A 13,854-nucleotide genomic window follows, 5' to 3' on the forward strand; every position below is an offset into this window, starting at 1 on the left:
TAGAAACGGCCCTGCCTGCAAACTGTCTCTTTTTCCTCAATCTATCTGACTGTTTATCTGACCCCAGCATTACTGTAATTTTGAACTTCCAGTTCCCAGAATTTCTGTATTGCAGACAGAATACAGTCACAAAGATCTCAGCTGGCTTTCCTTGCACCATGGTTACTCTGCGAAATAGGACTTCAGGTGGTGTTGTCCACATTTTTTTTTTCTTTATTATAACATTGAATAAGCGCACATTCTCCACATTTTGTGTTGACAGATGGCAGATGATTCAATGACTTAGTTGCCTAATTCATTACGGATTGCTATTTCGCACGCAGATCCACTCTGAAAATATGCTAATGTTTGCAATCTCTATGCTGTCACTGCACAACATAAGGACGCCCACATCCCTTTACTCACATCCATAATACTTAGCAGGTCAACAAAACCATCAGTAACTTTGAATACCATCGGGGCCTCACCCATAATTATAACAGGTCTAACCTTACTCAGAATTTGATGACCTCGTCGCATGCAGTGAAAGCTCAAGATGCGTATGCCATTGCAGTGGCTAATTTATGTATGGCCCTGTAATGGCATTCAAACGCACTGACGCCTGCGTTTCCCCAGCAAACCCCCTGTCACCACCTCCAAACGGTCACTTCCTGTGAATGGGTCTACGTGGTCACTGCCATCGCAGTGTGCTCGCAGTAAGACCTTCGCACACGCGCATTGCGATGCATACGCATGCGTAGTACGCAACAATCGGCCATCTGCGTGTGTAATCGCAGTTGTGATCGGTAATGAATCAGGCCCTTAGTCCGTTTAATGCGCAAGTACAAGTAAATGTTGTGTTTGTATGAACTTACGTTTAGTTCTTGTTCTCATAACTTCCAAGACCTTGCCTCCTGGCTGGTGACACTGTTAGCATCCCACTGCTCTTCTGTCTGCAGCGGTGTATGTGAGTCTGGAGTAGTGAGTCTTTGTTCTAATACCCTTTGAAATGAAAGTTAATGTTATCAGATATTCAAATACGATTACTTATTTGTGTGCATTCTAAAATAATCAACTAACACAAACCTTGAAATTGTACTGTTGTTTGTGTTGCGGTTCCTCCTTGGTGGAGGGAAGAACACAGGATCTGGCAGGAATACAGGGGAGTCTAGGTCTTCACTACCAGCTTCAGAAAAGCGCAAGGGTCGCTGGCTAGTGATCATTGTGTGCATAGGACTGACGGGCTCTATGTGAAAACCATCTTCCTGCCCAAACAGCCCACCTGTCCTCTGTAATGGAGGAATGAGAGAAGCTTATAAAGTTTAAATATTTTAACAATAGTCATTTTCAGTTTAGGCATCATTTTCAACAAGCAGTTCATCAATCTTCTGATTTTAGATTTGTTGACTAGCATCTGAGAGTTTTGCTCTGAAGTGAGCTGAGGTAGAACCTGCACCCAACCAAAGGATCAGAATGTTGACAGCATCAGAGATTATTGAGGATATGAGGGCGCAATCTTGTGACTTGCTCACTTGTGTGACTCAGAGCAGTAAATGACAGAGCTAGTGAAGAATCTCTAACTGTGCACCAATCAACACCACAAAAGCCATTCCAAGTGTACAAATGGAATTACACCTAACAAGACATAGGCAGTCTCATGACATATGTAAAGGCAGTGTTGGTAAACTGTATACCCCAAACTCCTGTTAGACATTAGAACAAGTAGGGTTCCCCAACAGAACAAAGCAGAGTGGTGATGTAAGGCTCAAGGTAAACTGATGTATGAACACTTCTCTGTCAAACAAACTTCTATATGAAACAAAGTTCATACATCCAGCTTGTAGCCTTGGGTTTAGACAATCCCTTCAAGACAATAAGTAAATTGCTGCCATATTGATCCCTTTTAACTGCTTATGTGATACAGTTACTGTACATTTCTTCCCATACTAATGATAAACAAATAACTTCTTTTTTTCGCAACTGTTTGTTAAACCAAATTCATAATCAGACACTATTGGATGAAATTTATATTACTAGCTGTGTCGAATAGCAAGAGAGATATTGCTGAATAAACACAAAGGGGAGTTACAGGCTCAGGAGTACAGTTAGTGATACTGATACATTCAGTCTATGTACATCAGAAAATGTTTTTTTCTTACCAGCCATGTCCTGTAGTTGCTTCTATCCCTCTGCACAAGCCACAATGCCTACATTGATTCTGATACCTGTTCATGAGGCTTGGTGAAACCCTTCCTTCTGTACTATAATCCCAACTATTTACACAGTACTGCAGTATATTGTGCCCAATCCACCCCTTTTTCCTTATGCAGGTCTCTGCATATCTGTAGTCATATTCTCACAGAACAGTTCTGTATGGAGCGCTTAGGGAGGCTGTGGGGATGTATGAAAGATTAGAATACCAGCAACTGAAATTAAAATTGTACAAGGTGGATGTAACTAGTAGAAACTGGAGGCAGAAGGATGTGTAATCTGTGGGCAAAAATGACTAAGGCCACAGTATGACAGGAGTCTGTATGAAAGACTCAGGGGTTTAGTGCATGTGGTCAATGGGGACTATCCATAATTAGAGATATCACCCTGGTATTTGTCTGCTCCCAAACTCAGCAGTGCTCAATTACTTTATTATTTAATAAAGAATTGACCACCGTTTAATTCAGTCTGTATGTCAATTGTGAGTATGGGACTTGACAAATATCTACTTAATATATAAATAAATAAATAAATAAAACGGGTCAGATTGACATCCTGACAGATGCAGGCAATGGGGACCGGAGATGAGTGGGGCAGGAGACTGTGTTGAACACATTGTGGACAGTGTCGATCAGAGCCAAAATAGTGCAAGAGCCTGATCCAAACCTGTGTACAGTGAAGGTAGGGGAAGCACGGTGGTGTTGGAGGAAACATGAGGAATGACCGGTGAGTACGGGTAAGGTGCGAGTCTGCCTAAGGGTTTGTGCCAGTGACTCACTATTTGGGGTTACTCTATGTAACCTGGTTCCCAGAGCCTCGCTTTATAACCTCACCTAGGATCCCATACACAGTTCTGTCTGGATTCTGAATAAGGTCCTATCTGTATATTTTCTTCCCTTGTGTGGGTGGATGCTCTTGTTTCCTTCCACACTCTAAAGATATACAGGCAGATTAATTTGCTTATGACAACAATAACCCTAATGCAGGGCTCGACAAAACCCGTGGGCCAGGTCGCCATGGTGACCAGATTTGGCTGCCTGGCAACCAGGTTTTCAGCAACCCCCGGGCCCTGAAGTGCAGACCGCGAGCGCGGTCCACACTACAGAGTAACAAACATACAGCCGCCAGCAGGGATCAGGTAAATTGCGTTTTTTTTTCAAGGGGTACTGCATAGGGGGTATGGCCGCTACTGTAGGGACACTGCATAGGTTGGGGTGGCCGCTACTGTAGGGACACTGCATAGGTGGGGGTAGCCGCTACTGTGGGGACACTGCATAGGTGGGGGTGGCCGCTACTGTGGGGGCACTGCATAGGTGGGGGTGGCCGCTACTGGGGACACTATGGGGGCACTACTAGGGGAAATGCATAGTGGGTTCTACTACTGAGGTCACTGCATAGGGGGGACTACTACTGGGGCAATGCATTGGGGGGGGCACTTGTGGGGACACTGATTTAAGGGGCACTACATAAGGGAACCACTACTGGGGGCACTGCAGAGGGGGGATTACTACTGGGGGAACTGCAGAGGGGGGGTTATTACTGGGGGCACTGCAGAGGGGGGATTACTACTGGGGCACTGCAGAGGGGGGATTACTACTGGGGGCACTGCAGAGGGGGATTATTATTGGGGGCACTGCAAGGGGGGGATTACTACTGGGGGCACTGCAGAGGGGGGATTATTACTGGGGGCACTGCAGAGGGGGGATTACTACTGAGGGCACTGCAGAGGGGGATTATTACTGGGGGCACTGCAGAGGGGGGATTACTACTGAGGGCACTGCAGAGGGGGATTATTACTGGGGGCACTGCAGAGGGGGGATTACTACTGGGGGCACTGCAGAGGGGGGATTACTACTGGGGGCACTGCAGAGGGGGGATTATTATTGGGGGCACTGCAAAGGGGGGATTACTACTGGGGGCACTGCAGAGGGGGGATTATTACTGGGGGCACTGCAGAGGGGGGATTACTACTGGGGGCACTGCAGAGGGGGGATTACTACTGGGGGCACTGCAGAGGGGGGATTACTACTGGGGCACCCCGTTAGTGGTGTGGCCATGGGGGTTGGTTGTCAGGGGCGTAGGTGCTCAGTAATGCTTCCCGGGGGGAAGGGGGAGTCTGGCTCCTACACTTTCATCCTGGCTCCTCAGTTTTAGAAAAATTTGTCAAGCCCTGCCCTAATGTGTGTCTCTGATGTGTGTGTTAGTTAAAGATCCACTGGGACAGGGACTAATGTGAAAGGATAAATGTTCTTTGCAAAGTGATGCACTATACCAATAATGGATAAGAGATATGGTAAGAACTTACCTTTGTTATCTCTCTTTCTCCGAAGTCCATAGGGTCCACAGAAGATCTTGGGGTATAGGCATGGCTGAGTCATCCGGGCACCATGCAGTAAAAAATTTTCTCCCAGGATTCACTTAGTCCTGCCCTATACCCTGCCCCCGGGCCAGAGGCACGTCAGTTCGTAACAAGCCAAAGGCCGGAGGAGGATAAAAATGAGAGAAGAAAGTCTGGAACACACAGGAATCACATTCTCACAGATATGGAGATGGAAAACCAGGGACCAGAGCGAAGCCCAACTGAAGCACAGACGTGTCTGTGTGGGAGTCCTGTGGACCCTATGGACTTCATAGAAAGAGATAACAAAGGTAAATTCTTACCATATCTCTTCTTTTCTACATCAGGGTCCATAGGGCTCCACCGGAGACCTTGGGGATGTCCCAAAGCAGTCCCTTTAAGGGTGGGGATGCTCCTGTGCAGAAAGGATAATCTACCGCCCAAAGGAAGCATCCTGAGAGGCAAAGGTATCAAATGCATACTACCTCACAAAGGTATGGACAGAGGACTTCGTGGGCAGCCACGGTGAGCTGCCCACGATGGACCCACAGACCGAGTAGAATGAGCAGTCACAGAGGGCGGAGCTGGAAGTTCCTCATGAGTGCAAGCCTCAGAGATTGTCATATGAATCCACCTAGCCAAAGTTTGTTTATTGGCTGGTCAGCCCTTCTTGTGGAATCCACAGAGGACAAACAAGGAGTCTGACTTCCGAAGGGAACTGGTACGGGCCACATATATCCTGTGAGCACGTACCACATCCATTGAGGCCATACCTGCCGAGAGGCCTGGAGAGTTGAAGGCCGGTACTACAATTTTCTCATCAATGTGGAAACTAGACACCACCTTAGCAAGGAACCCACCGCAAATCCGAAGCAACGCCCTGACCTGGGAAGAAAATCAGAAACGGAGGGCGACAAGAGAGAGCCCCCAAATCTGACACCCTTCGGGTGGAAGCAATAACCAGGAGAAAAATAGTCTTTGCTGTAAGCCATTTGAGAGCCACTGAGTCCAGGGGCTGAAATGGAAGGTCCTACAGGGCCCTAAAGACCTCAGCCAAAACCCAAGGTGCCACAGGAGGGACCAAGGGAGGCTGACTGCGAAGGACACCTTGTAGGAAAGAGCGGATATCAGGAACAGGAGCAATCCTGTGCTGAAACCATACTGACAGAGCAGAGATGTGCACCTGCAGTGAGGCAAGGCGGAAATCAAGAGCCAACCCGCCACCAGGAAAGCCAAAACTCTGGATATCCGAAACACCTGGGGCACGTAACCTCTGAGACGATACCTTTGAAAGTAGGTATGACACACCTTGTGGCAAAACCCGGCAGAGACTGGTTACCTGCTCTGACCATGGTGTTAACCACAGAGCCGGAAAAAAACCTTTGGACCTTAGAAAGGATGTTTCAAGAGCCACACCATCAAAAACAGACGACCCAGATCCGGGTAAAGGTCTGGACATCGAGACAACAGCACTAGGAGCTGAAACACCGCTTGGAGAAAAGACCATTCCCCGGAAAGCACGTCGTGACAGCTGAGGAAAGTCCGCTTCCCAATAGAGAACTCCTGGAATGAACACCGCCAATATGGCTGGCAGACAACCTTCCGCCCATGTCAGAATGCCTGACACCTCTCTCATTGCCGCCTGACTTTGAGTTCCTCCTATAAGTAAGCCACAGTCGTGGCGCTGTCTGACTGAAGCCCGACCGAAGTTCCAACATGTTGATTGGCAGGGCAGACTCCTCTGCTGACAACCAACCCTGAGACGAGGCCGGACCTATCACTGCGTCCCACCCCCGGAGACTGGTGTCCATCATCAGGAGGACCCAGGCCAGAATCCAAAAGGGGGCACCCTTTTATGAAGTGACCTGTCTGCAGCCACCAGGCAAGAGACAGATGCACCTCCGGAGAGAGCACTATCCGTCCCACCTGGAGAGGACCAAATTTTACCCTGCATCGCTGAGTGGATTGACACTCAGCTACTGGAGATCTTTTCCATAGTGATAAAGATCCTCTGCTGTTGTGAACCCAACAGAGCTCCCAGATGGAGCATCCTCTGTGATGGAGACAAGGAGGACTTCATCCAACATATCAACCACCCCTGAGTCTGAAGCACAGAATGTAGATGGTGGTGAAGTACCTCTGGAGTCCTTGCTAAAAGGAAGAGGTTGTCCAGGTAAGTTAACAGGCGGACACCCTGCTGCCGCAGATGGCTGCCATGACTGACAAAACCTTGATAAACACCCGAGGTGCAGCAGAGAGGCCAAATGGCAGAGCCTGATCTGGAAATGTTTGTGCTGTATAGCAAAATGGAGAAACTGCTGGTGAGACAAACAAGTCTGAATTTGCAGGAATACATCCTGAATATCCAGCGACAACATAAAATCTCCAGGTTCCATAGCCAGTATAACTGAGCGTAGGGCATCCATCCTGACCCGATGTACTCTTAGGAATGTGCTCAGGGACCCAAGACTGAGGATAGGCCGGGTTCTTGAACCAGAAAGAGATTGGAGCAATAACCCATTCCATTTATGAGGTAATGGGACAGGGACAACAAATATTGCCTGAAGTAAGGATTGTACAGCTTTCTGGATCTGTCCTTGCCTGATAGAGGGCCCGTGTAGAAAAACTGTAGGGAAAGCCCTCTGTGGAAGGAGAGGGCGTACCCATGAGAGATCACACTTCTTACCAAAGTGTCTGTGGTGGCCTGACACCAGCACTGGGCAACTGAAGAAGTCGGCCTCCCACCATGGGATCCCGCCACGGGGGGGCCCGTCCCGTCAGGCTGAGGACTTGTTATCAAACCTGGCCTGCTGGACATCTAGTACTCCTGGCCAGCCTTTTGGGTTTGGCAGTCCTTCTGGGGAACTGACAGCCAAGGAAACCGGGTTGAAACCAAAGCTTACCCTGGGGCCGAAAGGACAAGGTCCCAGAATCCTTAATAAGTAGATGCTGAAGGCAGACACGCAGATCTATCTGCTGCCAACTTATCCACAATCTTGTCCAGGTCAGGACCAAATAAAATTTCACCATTATAAGGCAAACACTCGAATCCTTTATTAGAGTCCGCATTCGCTCTCCCCGAGCGCAGCCATAAGAAATGGTGAGCTAACATAGAAGTTAAAATGTCGACATCCAGAGCAGCTTCATCAATATATGCGGTTACCTACCAGATTCACTTGGTCTCTGGTAGCATCTGAAGGAAGGACTCCTCTAGGGAGTCTGCCCAGAACTCCATAGCCTTGGCCACTCAGGAGGTAGCCATTACCGACCGGGGGACTGCCCCTGAAAGAGAATACATTGACTTTACACCAACCTCCACCTTCCAATCCACAGTATCTTTTAAGAAAGATATTGCCGACATAGGCAGAGTAGCACTTTTAAGTAAACGCGTCACATAAGAATCCACCTCAGGAGGATGATTCCCATTTGGTAAAATGTTCCTCAGGAAAAGGATGGGCATAAGCCAGGCTGTCTTTGAGGCTGGAAATGTTTCCCAGGCATTTCCAAGCCAGTTTCATGTGCTCTACTAGCTGATCAGAGAAAGGAAATTCCTCAGATGTATCCATTATCTCCCTGACCAGAGCACATTTGGACCGGGTAGTGGCGTTTGTCCTCCTCTAAAACTAAGGCAGAACAGAATTCTAGACTGTGGCTCCTCCCCTCGTGGAGAGGACTCGTCAGAGACATCTAGAATTTCCCAGTCTCCAGATGTCATGGCATCGTCATCATTCAGTATAGACTGAGATGACGGCATAGTCCTTCTAGCCGGTCTAAGGGGTTCATCCTCCTGCAGCAGAGCCTGTAGGGCAGTAGAGGTATCCGCCAGGGTCTGCACTGTAGTAAAGAGAGAGTATTCACCCATGGAGGAGGCACAGAGGAAACCTGCATGGGTGTACTTGGTGAGGCAGGCCCTGTGAGGGCAAAACCGACTATTGTGGTAACCCCATCAGAGAAAACACAGGTGGTACTGCCAAACTTCTCGCCATGAACGTCAATGCCGGAGCAAAGGACGCCCGGGAGGCCTCTGTGTGGTGGCTGAGAAAATAGAGGATCCTAGAGGATTATATCACCTCACACGTAATTCCTCTTGTACCATGTCTCCCACACCTAACCCTGCAGCGCATGAGTTGCATGACAGCAGAGCGGAACAGAATTGCGCATCCTGTATGAGACAAACCACACATATAAGAGGTATAAATCACAACCTGACACCACCTGTACTGTATGATATATACGTGACAGCAGGACTGTGGTGGAATCGGGCACAACATCCTCACTTACCAACGTAGCAAATGAAGGAAGAGGACACTGTATGTGACAAACCACACAATAAGTATTTATATATATATATATATTCAATTGTGAGGTATATAAAACACCCTGCCAACACTTGTAATTGTGAGGGCTTAAGAAAAAAATAAAAGGTATAGATATAGTCTGACAGCATGAGTTAGAAAAATAGACAGACAGCGCTAGCATTTAAAGTCACATATAATTCAGAAAAGACACCTGCACAATGGCACTACCACTCAACTACCCAGACTAGGTGTCTGGGAGGATATAGTGCTACATACACTGGCGCAGGGTTATAGGGCTTGACTCCACTTGTCGACATCCCCGAGGGGTCCCCAACCCCTGGGGGAAAGGACTGCACTCAGCGGGTCACCGCACGCGGTGGCCTGCCACTCACCTGGTCCCCATGCAGCTAGGCCGCAGTCCAGGGGTCCCTGCTAGCCAAGACCCCACTGCCCCTGCCGAGATCCCCGGATCAGTACCGGTGTCTCAGTGGACTGTCCGCTCTGAAAAATCAACTAACAATCCTCATCAGGGGCTGAACAGCCCCGCTGCATTTCCAGTGACCCAACTCCGGCTGTGCACCTAACGAACTGACGTGCCTCTGGTCCGGGGCCGGGGTGTAGGGGAGGGCCAAGTGCATCCTGGGAGAACTAATTTAACTGCGTGGTGCCCAGATGACTCAGCCATGCCTATACCCCAAGGTCTCCTGTGGAGCCCTATGGACCCTGATGTAGAAAATAATAATATTAGTAGTAATAATAACAACAATAAAAATTATAATATTTATGTATCTTCTGAAGGCACTGCATGTTAACTTGTGAGTGTAAAATTCCCATTCTACATTATCAAGCTTCTATCATAGACAGGTTAGGCAAGAAAGACAAGATGAACAGGAAAAGCAGAAGATACAATAGGTTAGCAGTCTGAAATCACTTAATTGTTGTAGCAGAGAGATAGAGACATGAGGTACGGGAGGTTCCTTGACTCTTTTTTAAAAATGTAATAATACTTTTTTTTCTGATATTTTCATCTATTTTCCAAGGGGCTGACAGAGATGTAACATGTTACGCACTGTCAGGATAGAAATTACTATGAAAGATGGAATTATTTATAATTCAGTGTACTGAGTCAAACTGGTGAAATTAGCACCTGCCCAGGATGCTATTTAATACTCTGTGTAGCCGTTTTTAGTGGGGGACCAGGTTTATCTCACAGTTTCTGGGAATGTGTGACAATGCTGGAGGGGGAAGTCCAATCAGACCACAGAGTCTTCCTGATCACCCCTCTAAATGTTCTGCTACTTATGAAGTTGTGCAGCTTTAATGCCTTTAATGCCTATTGTCTGAAATTTGGTCATAACTGTATATTCAAGATATACTTAAAAATTAAAGGTAAAGTACTCATATTTTACAATTAAATAAATTGGAGTCTGAATTCTAAAAAAAACACAAGAAAGTTCCCATAGGCATGGTAAAGATTTTATGTATGTTTTGGAGTGGTGGTACACCCTTCATTCCACTCCCAGAGACTTTAAGTTAAGCCCATGCAGTCCATTTCCATTTGCAGTAACTTAAATTTATTTAAATAATTAATTCAAACAACATTAAGGGGGCAATGCAATCACCAGGAATAAATTAAGACGGGTAATAATAGGAGGTAGCCTCAGGCCTTAATGCCTGGGGCTAATCAATTAGCCTCCCGCATCTGCCCAATAGCCTTTAAAACACGTTAAACGTGTGTTAAAACGGGTTATTGGGTGTAAACGCACAGGATCCGTTAAAAGTGCACAGACCTGTGTGTTCATTATCAGTTATCACCTGATAACTTCACAGTTAGCGGGGATTTCTTTTCGGTTCTCAGGAGACCCGATATGAATTCCCAGATACAGTAAGCGGTAATTAGCACCCGTTCAGTTAACGGGGCTAATTGAATCATGCCCTAAATGGGGAAGGGGATAGGTTAGGGGTTACTGGCTGTTTTGTATAAAATATGTGGTATAGTAATGCTAAGTAGTGAAGTGTCTCAAAGTGTCTTGTTGCACAGGTGTGTTCTAACGTCCTATGTCCATCACTGCTTCCATACTGAGCTGCTTATGCATCTGGAGCCAAATGCTGAGGACAAATTTTGAGATTTATTCTTTTTCTTGATCAGCTTCCTTTCCATCTGTACAGTTCATTTGTAATACTGCTCCTGCTATTTCTCACCCGATAAATTCCATCCTCAATGGCTGCTTCCACCATTGCTCTCTCCAATTCCTCCTCTGGGGTTAGATCACCGGAGATGGCGCGATGTAGTTCACCTTCCCCTTCCTCTTCTTCCACAGTGCGCAAACCAGCCTGTAGCAGAATATAAAAGCTTATTATACCTCTTAAAGCTATAGGGTTAAAGATTTATTTAGGAAAATTCTATTTTATTTGATAAAAGATTGTCATCTTTCAAATCTTTCAGTTTCCAAATGAGAACAATGTTTAATAAGTGATTTGTTTTTAAGAATGGGAATACAGTAAGGCATCCTAGTACAAAAAAATGATGAGGTGGGGCTTACTTAAAACTATTTTTTATTTCATCGGTTTCCGATTTCTGTGTGGTGATCAGTTGATGATGAATTTCAGGGCAAATTGTAATACTAGTAATACTGTGAATTTGGATGTGGTATAGGAAAAAATGATTAGATAACATTAAATGGTGCTGAAACAATCCTTGGTAGTGACAATAAGTGGGCTTTGATTGGGAGGAGGCATTTATCCTCTTCCACAAATAGCACTGGAGCAAAAATTGCAAATTACCTGTATCTCCACATTATTATTTCTTTTAGGCCGATATCCATAATACTCTTCCTGTCGTTTCTTGAACTTGCGGAAATGTTCTTGTATCAGGAAGATGGCATAAAACTTACCGACGGTAACCTCATCATCTTTGTGACAAAAAATAAAACTAATGTAAAATGACTGATAGAATACTGTAAATGTAGGATAAAAAATAGCAATGAGGAATTATATGTATTATAAATATGGAAGCTTTGAGCTAACAAGCATACTTGCCTCCAATTGGCGGGATCACCTGATCCAAGAGTTTCATACTGGTCCTTTTCCATATTTTCTTTATAATCATTCGCAGCTCTTCGTTGCTCTGTTCAAAATTACCTAAATGAAGTACATAATGCAATTGAAGAGTGACATATATGCAGCAGTAAAAGCCAGAAATTATATCATAGCACAAGAACTGTTAAAAGTGACACAACTGATTGATGTAGGATTGGGAAATGGTTGCCAGGCAATACGAGTCAATGTGTTACCTATGGGTAACCTGTTTTCTCCTTCCTGCGATTACAATAAATGTTTCTCTGTTGTTTCTCTATTTGGATGTATTATAGACAAATCAGGATATTCTCTTTATCCTGGCTGTGTGCATTGAATATAGGGCCTGATTCAGAGCCGGACGCTCTTTGAGAGCGCTCGCTTTGAATCAGGGCATTTTTTTTTTCATTTCGGCCTCCCGGCGGCTCGCATAGCTGTGGGTGACCACCCACAGCTTTTGCGAGCGGCCAGGTGATGGGGCTTGCGACGAGACCCTTGTGGTAGGGTCTCATTTCTACAAGCCCCAGTGAGCTTCCTGCTCTAGATAAAGCAGGAAGCTTCCCACTGGCATCACTGTTGATGTCAGTAGTGCCTCCCACAAACGGCAGGCGTTCCTTCGGGAACGCCTCAGTTTGTGTAGCCACCTCCCCTCCCCGCCTACAAAACGGGGCGATCAACATCGACAGCCGCCCCGTTTTTAGCGAGCGAATTTCTCACTCGTTACGGGACTTGCACACGCGCAGTGCGCAAGCCGCGCGTGCGAACTGCCCGGCCATCGAACCACTTGCGAGCGCATAGCGCTTGCGAGCGGGTCTGAATCAGGCCCATAGTTGAGGTTTTGATTCTCAGTTGTGTCCACTTGTTGTTGTTTCCAAAATTAAACTAAACTTGCATTCAAGTTTCTTAAGAGGGAACTTGAGTCCTCTTGCTGAGACTTCTTGCCCCAATCATTTGCACTTGTAGCCATGTGCATCAGCCTAAGTAGATGTGGCCATATGGGTCTTTTGATGCTTTATAAATGGGTTCAGCAAAAGCTAATGCTGTAGGCACAGTCTGGGTGAGAGTGAAACGCAAACCAATAGAAAGCTATAGGCTGCACAGTAACCTGCCCTAGCTACAATCTCCCCCCACAACTCTGCCTGCTTTGGCTTGCTCAAGCTTGGGTGCTTTAAAAGAATAATGCAAAATGGTACTGTTTTAGTAAGTGGAATAGGCAGGATATTAGACAATCATATAATATTAAAATAAGAGTTTTGTACTGAAATAAGAAACGTATTATCTCACCTTCAGTTTTTATCTTCAAAGCTGTCCTTACGAGCGAAAATAAAGTAGCGTTGAATGTGACAGTACCATCACTATTCAGCGGCATATTCATACTGACCAACCTCTATGAAAGAAGCATAAGAGAAATGGTAGATTTAATACATGTACACTATTTTTGATATACTGTACCTACAGTAGAACCAGGCCCTACAGGTACAGTATATTATGGTAAAACTATATAAAGCAGTACTGCTAGTTCAAATATACATTATTTATACATGAATTGATTTCCTTTCTTGGTCCTTATTTATTTTTAGCAATGAAATGTAATTTTGACTATATATATATATATATATATATATATATATATATATATATATCAGAATAGAAACATACATAACAAGAGAATGGATTCAACATGTATAAAAAAACAGAACACAATGGCAGGTAAAGCAGTGCTGGGAGGGTGTCCAGTATCCCCTGTGGAATCGGAGAAAGGGATTTTACTGGGAAGTACCAAAATCCTATTTTCTCCTTCATCCACCAGGGGACACTAGAGATCAAGAAACTGGGGACGTCCCAAAGTTTTCTAGGAGAGCCCTGAGTAACCTTCAAAACCCTGCGACCAAAAGTAGTTTCTGAGGCCAGAAAGGTAATAAAAAATGATGGAAACAAACAAAAAATGCAGAC

At 45.7% G+C, this 13,854-nt stretch overlaps 1 protein-coding gene across 2 annotated transcripts in view; it reads right to left on the minus strand.

The window, feature by feature from the left end:
- CACNA1S (calcium voltage-gated channel subunit alpha1 S) overlaps window positions 1-13,854 on the minus strand; it is a 397,379-nt gene that overhangs the window by 7,677 nt on the left and 375,848 nt on the right. For both annotated transcript variants that reach the window (XM_088445772.1, XM_088445773.1), the window contains 6 exons: window positions 13,186-13,288; window positions 11,866-11,967; window positions 11,611-11,738; window positions 11,029-11,160; window positions 1,066-1,268; window positions 855-981 (listed from right to left, as the gene is read on the minus strand). In XM_088445772.1, the coding sequence (XP_088301898.1) occupies window positions 870-981; window positions 1,066-1,268; window positions 11,029-11,160; window positions 11,611-11,738; window positions 11,866-11,967; window positions 13,186-13,288 (780 nt within the window). In that variant the 3' untranslated portion in view covers window positions 855-869. The remainder of the gene's footprint in view (window positions 1-854; window positions 982-1,065; window positions 1,269-11,028; window positions 11,161-11,610; window positions 11,739-11,865; window positions 11,968-13,185; window positions 13,289-13,854) is intronic.

Source organism: Taudactylus pleione, unplaced genomic scaffold (genome assembly GCF_031769625.1).
Source record: "Taudactylus pleione unplaced genomic scaffold, aTauple2 ptg000387l, whole genome shotgun sequence".
NCBI classification, from domain to species: domain Eukaryota; kingdom Metazoa; phylum Chordata; class Amphibia; order Anura; family Myobatrachidae; genus Taudactylus; species Taudactylus pleione.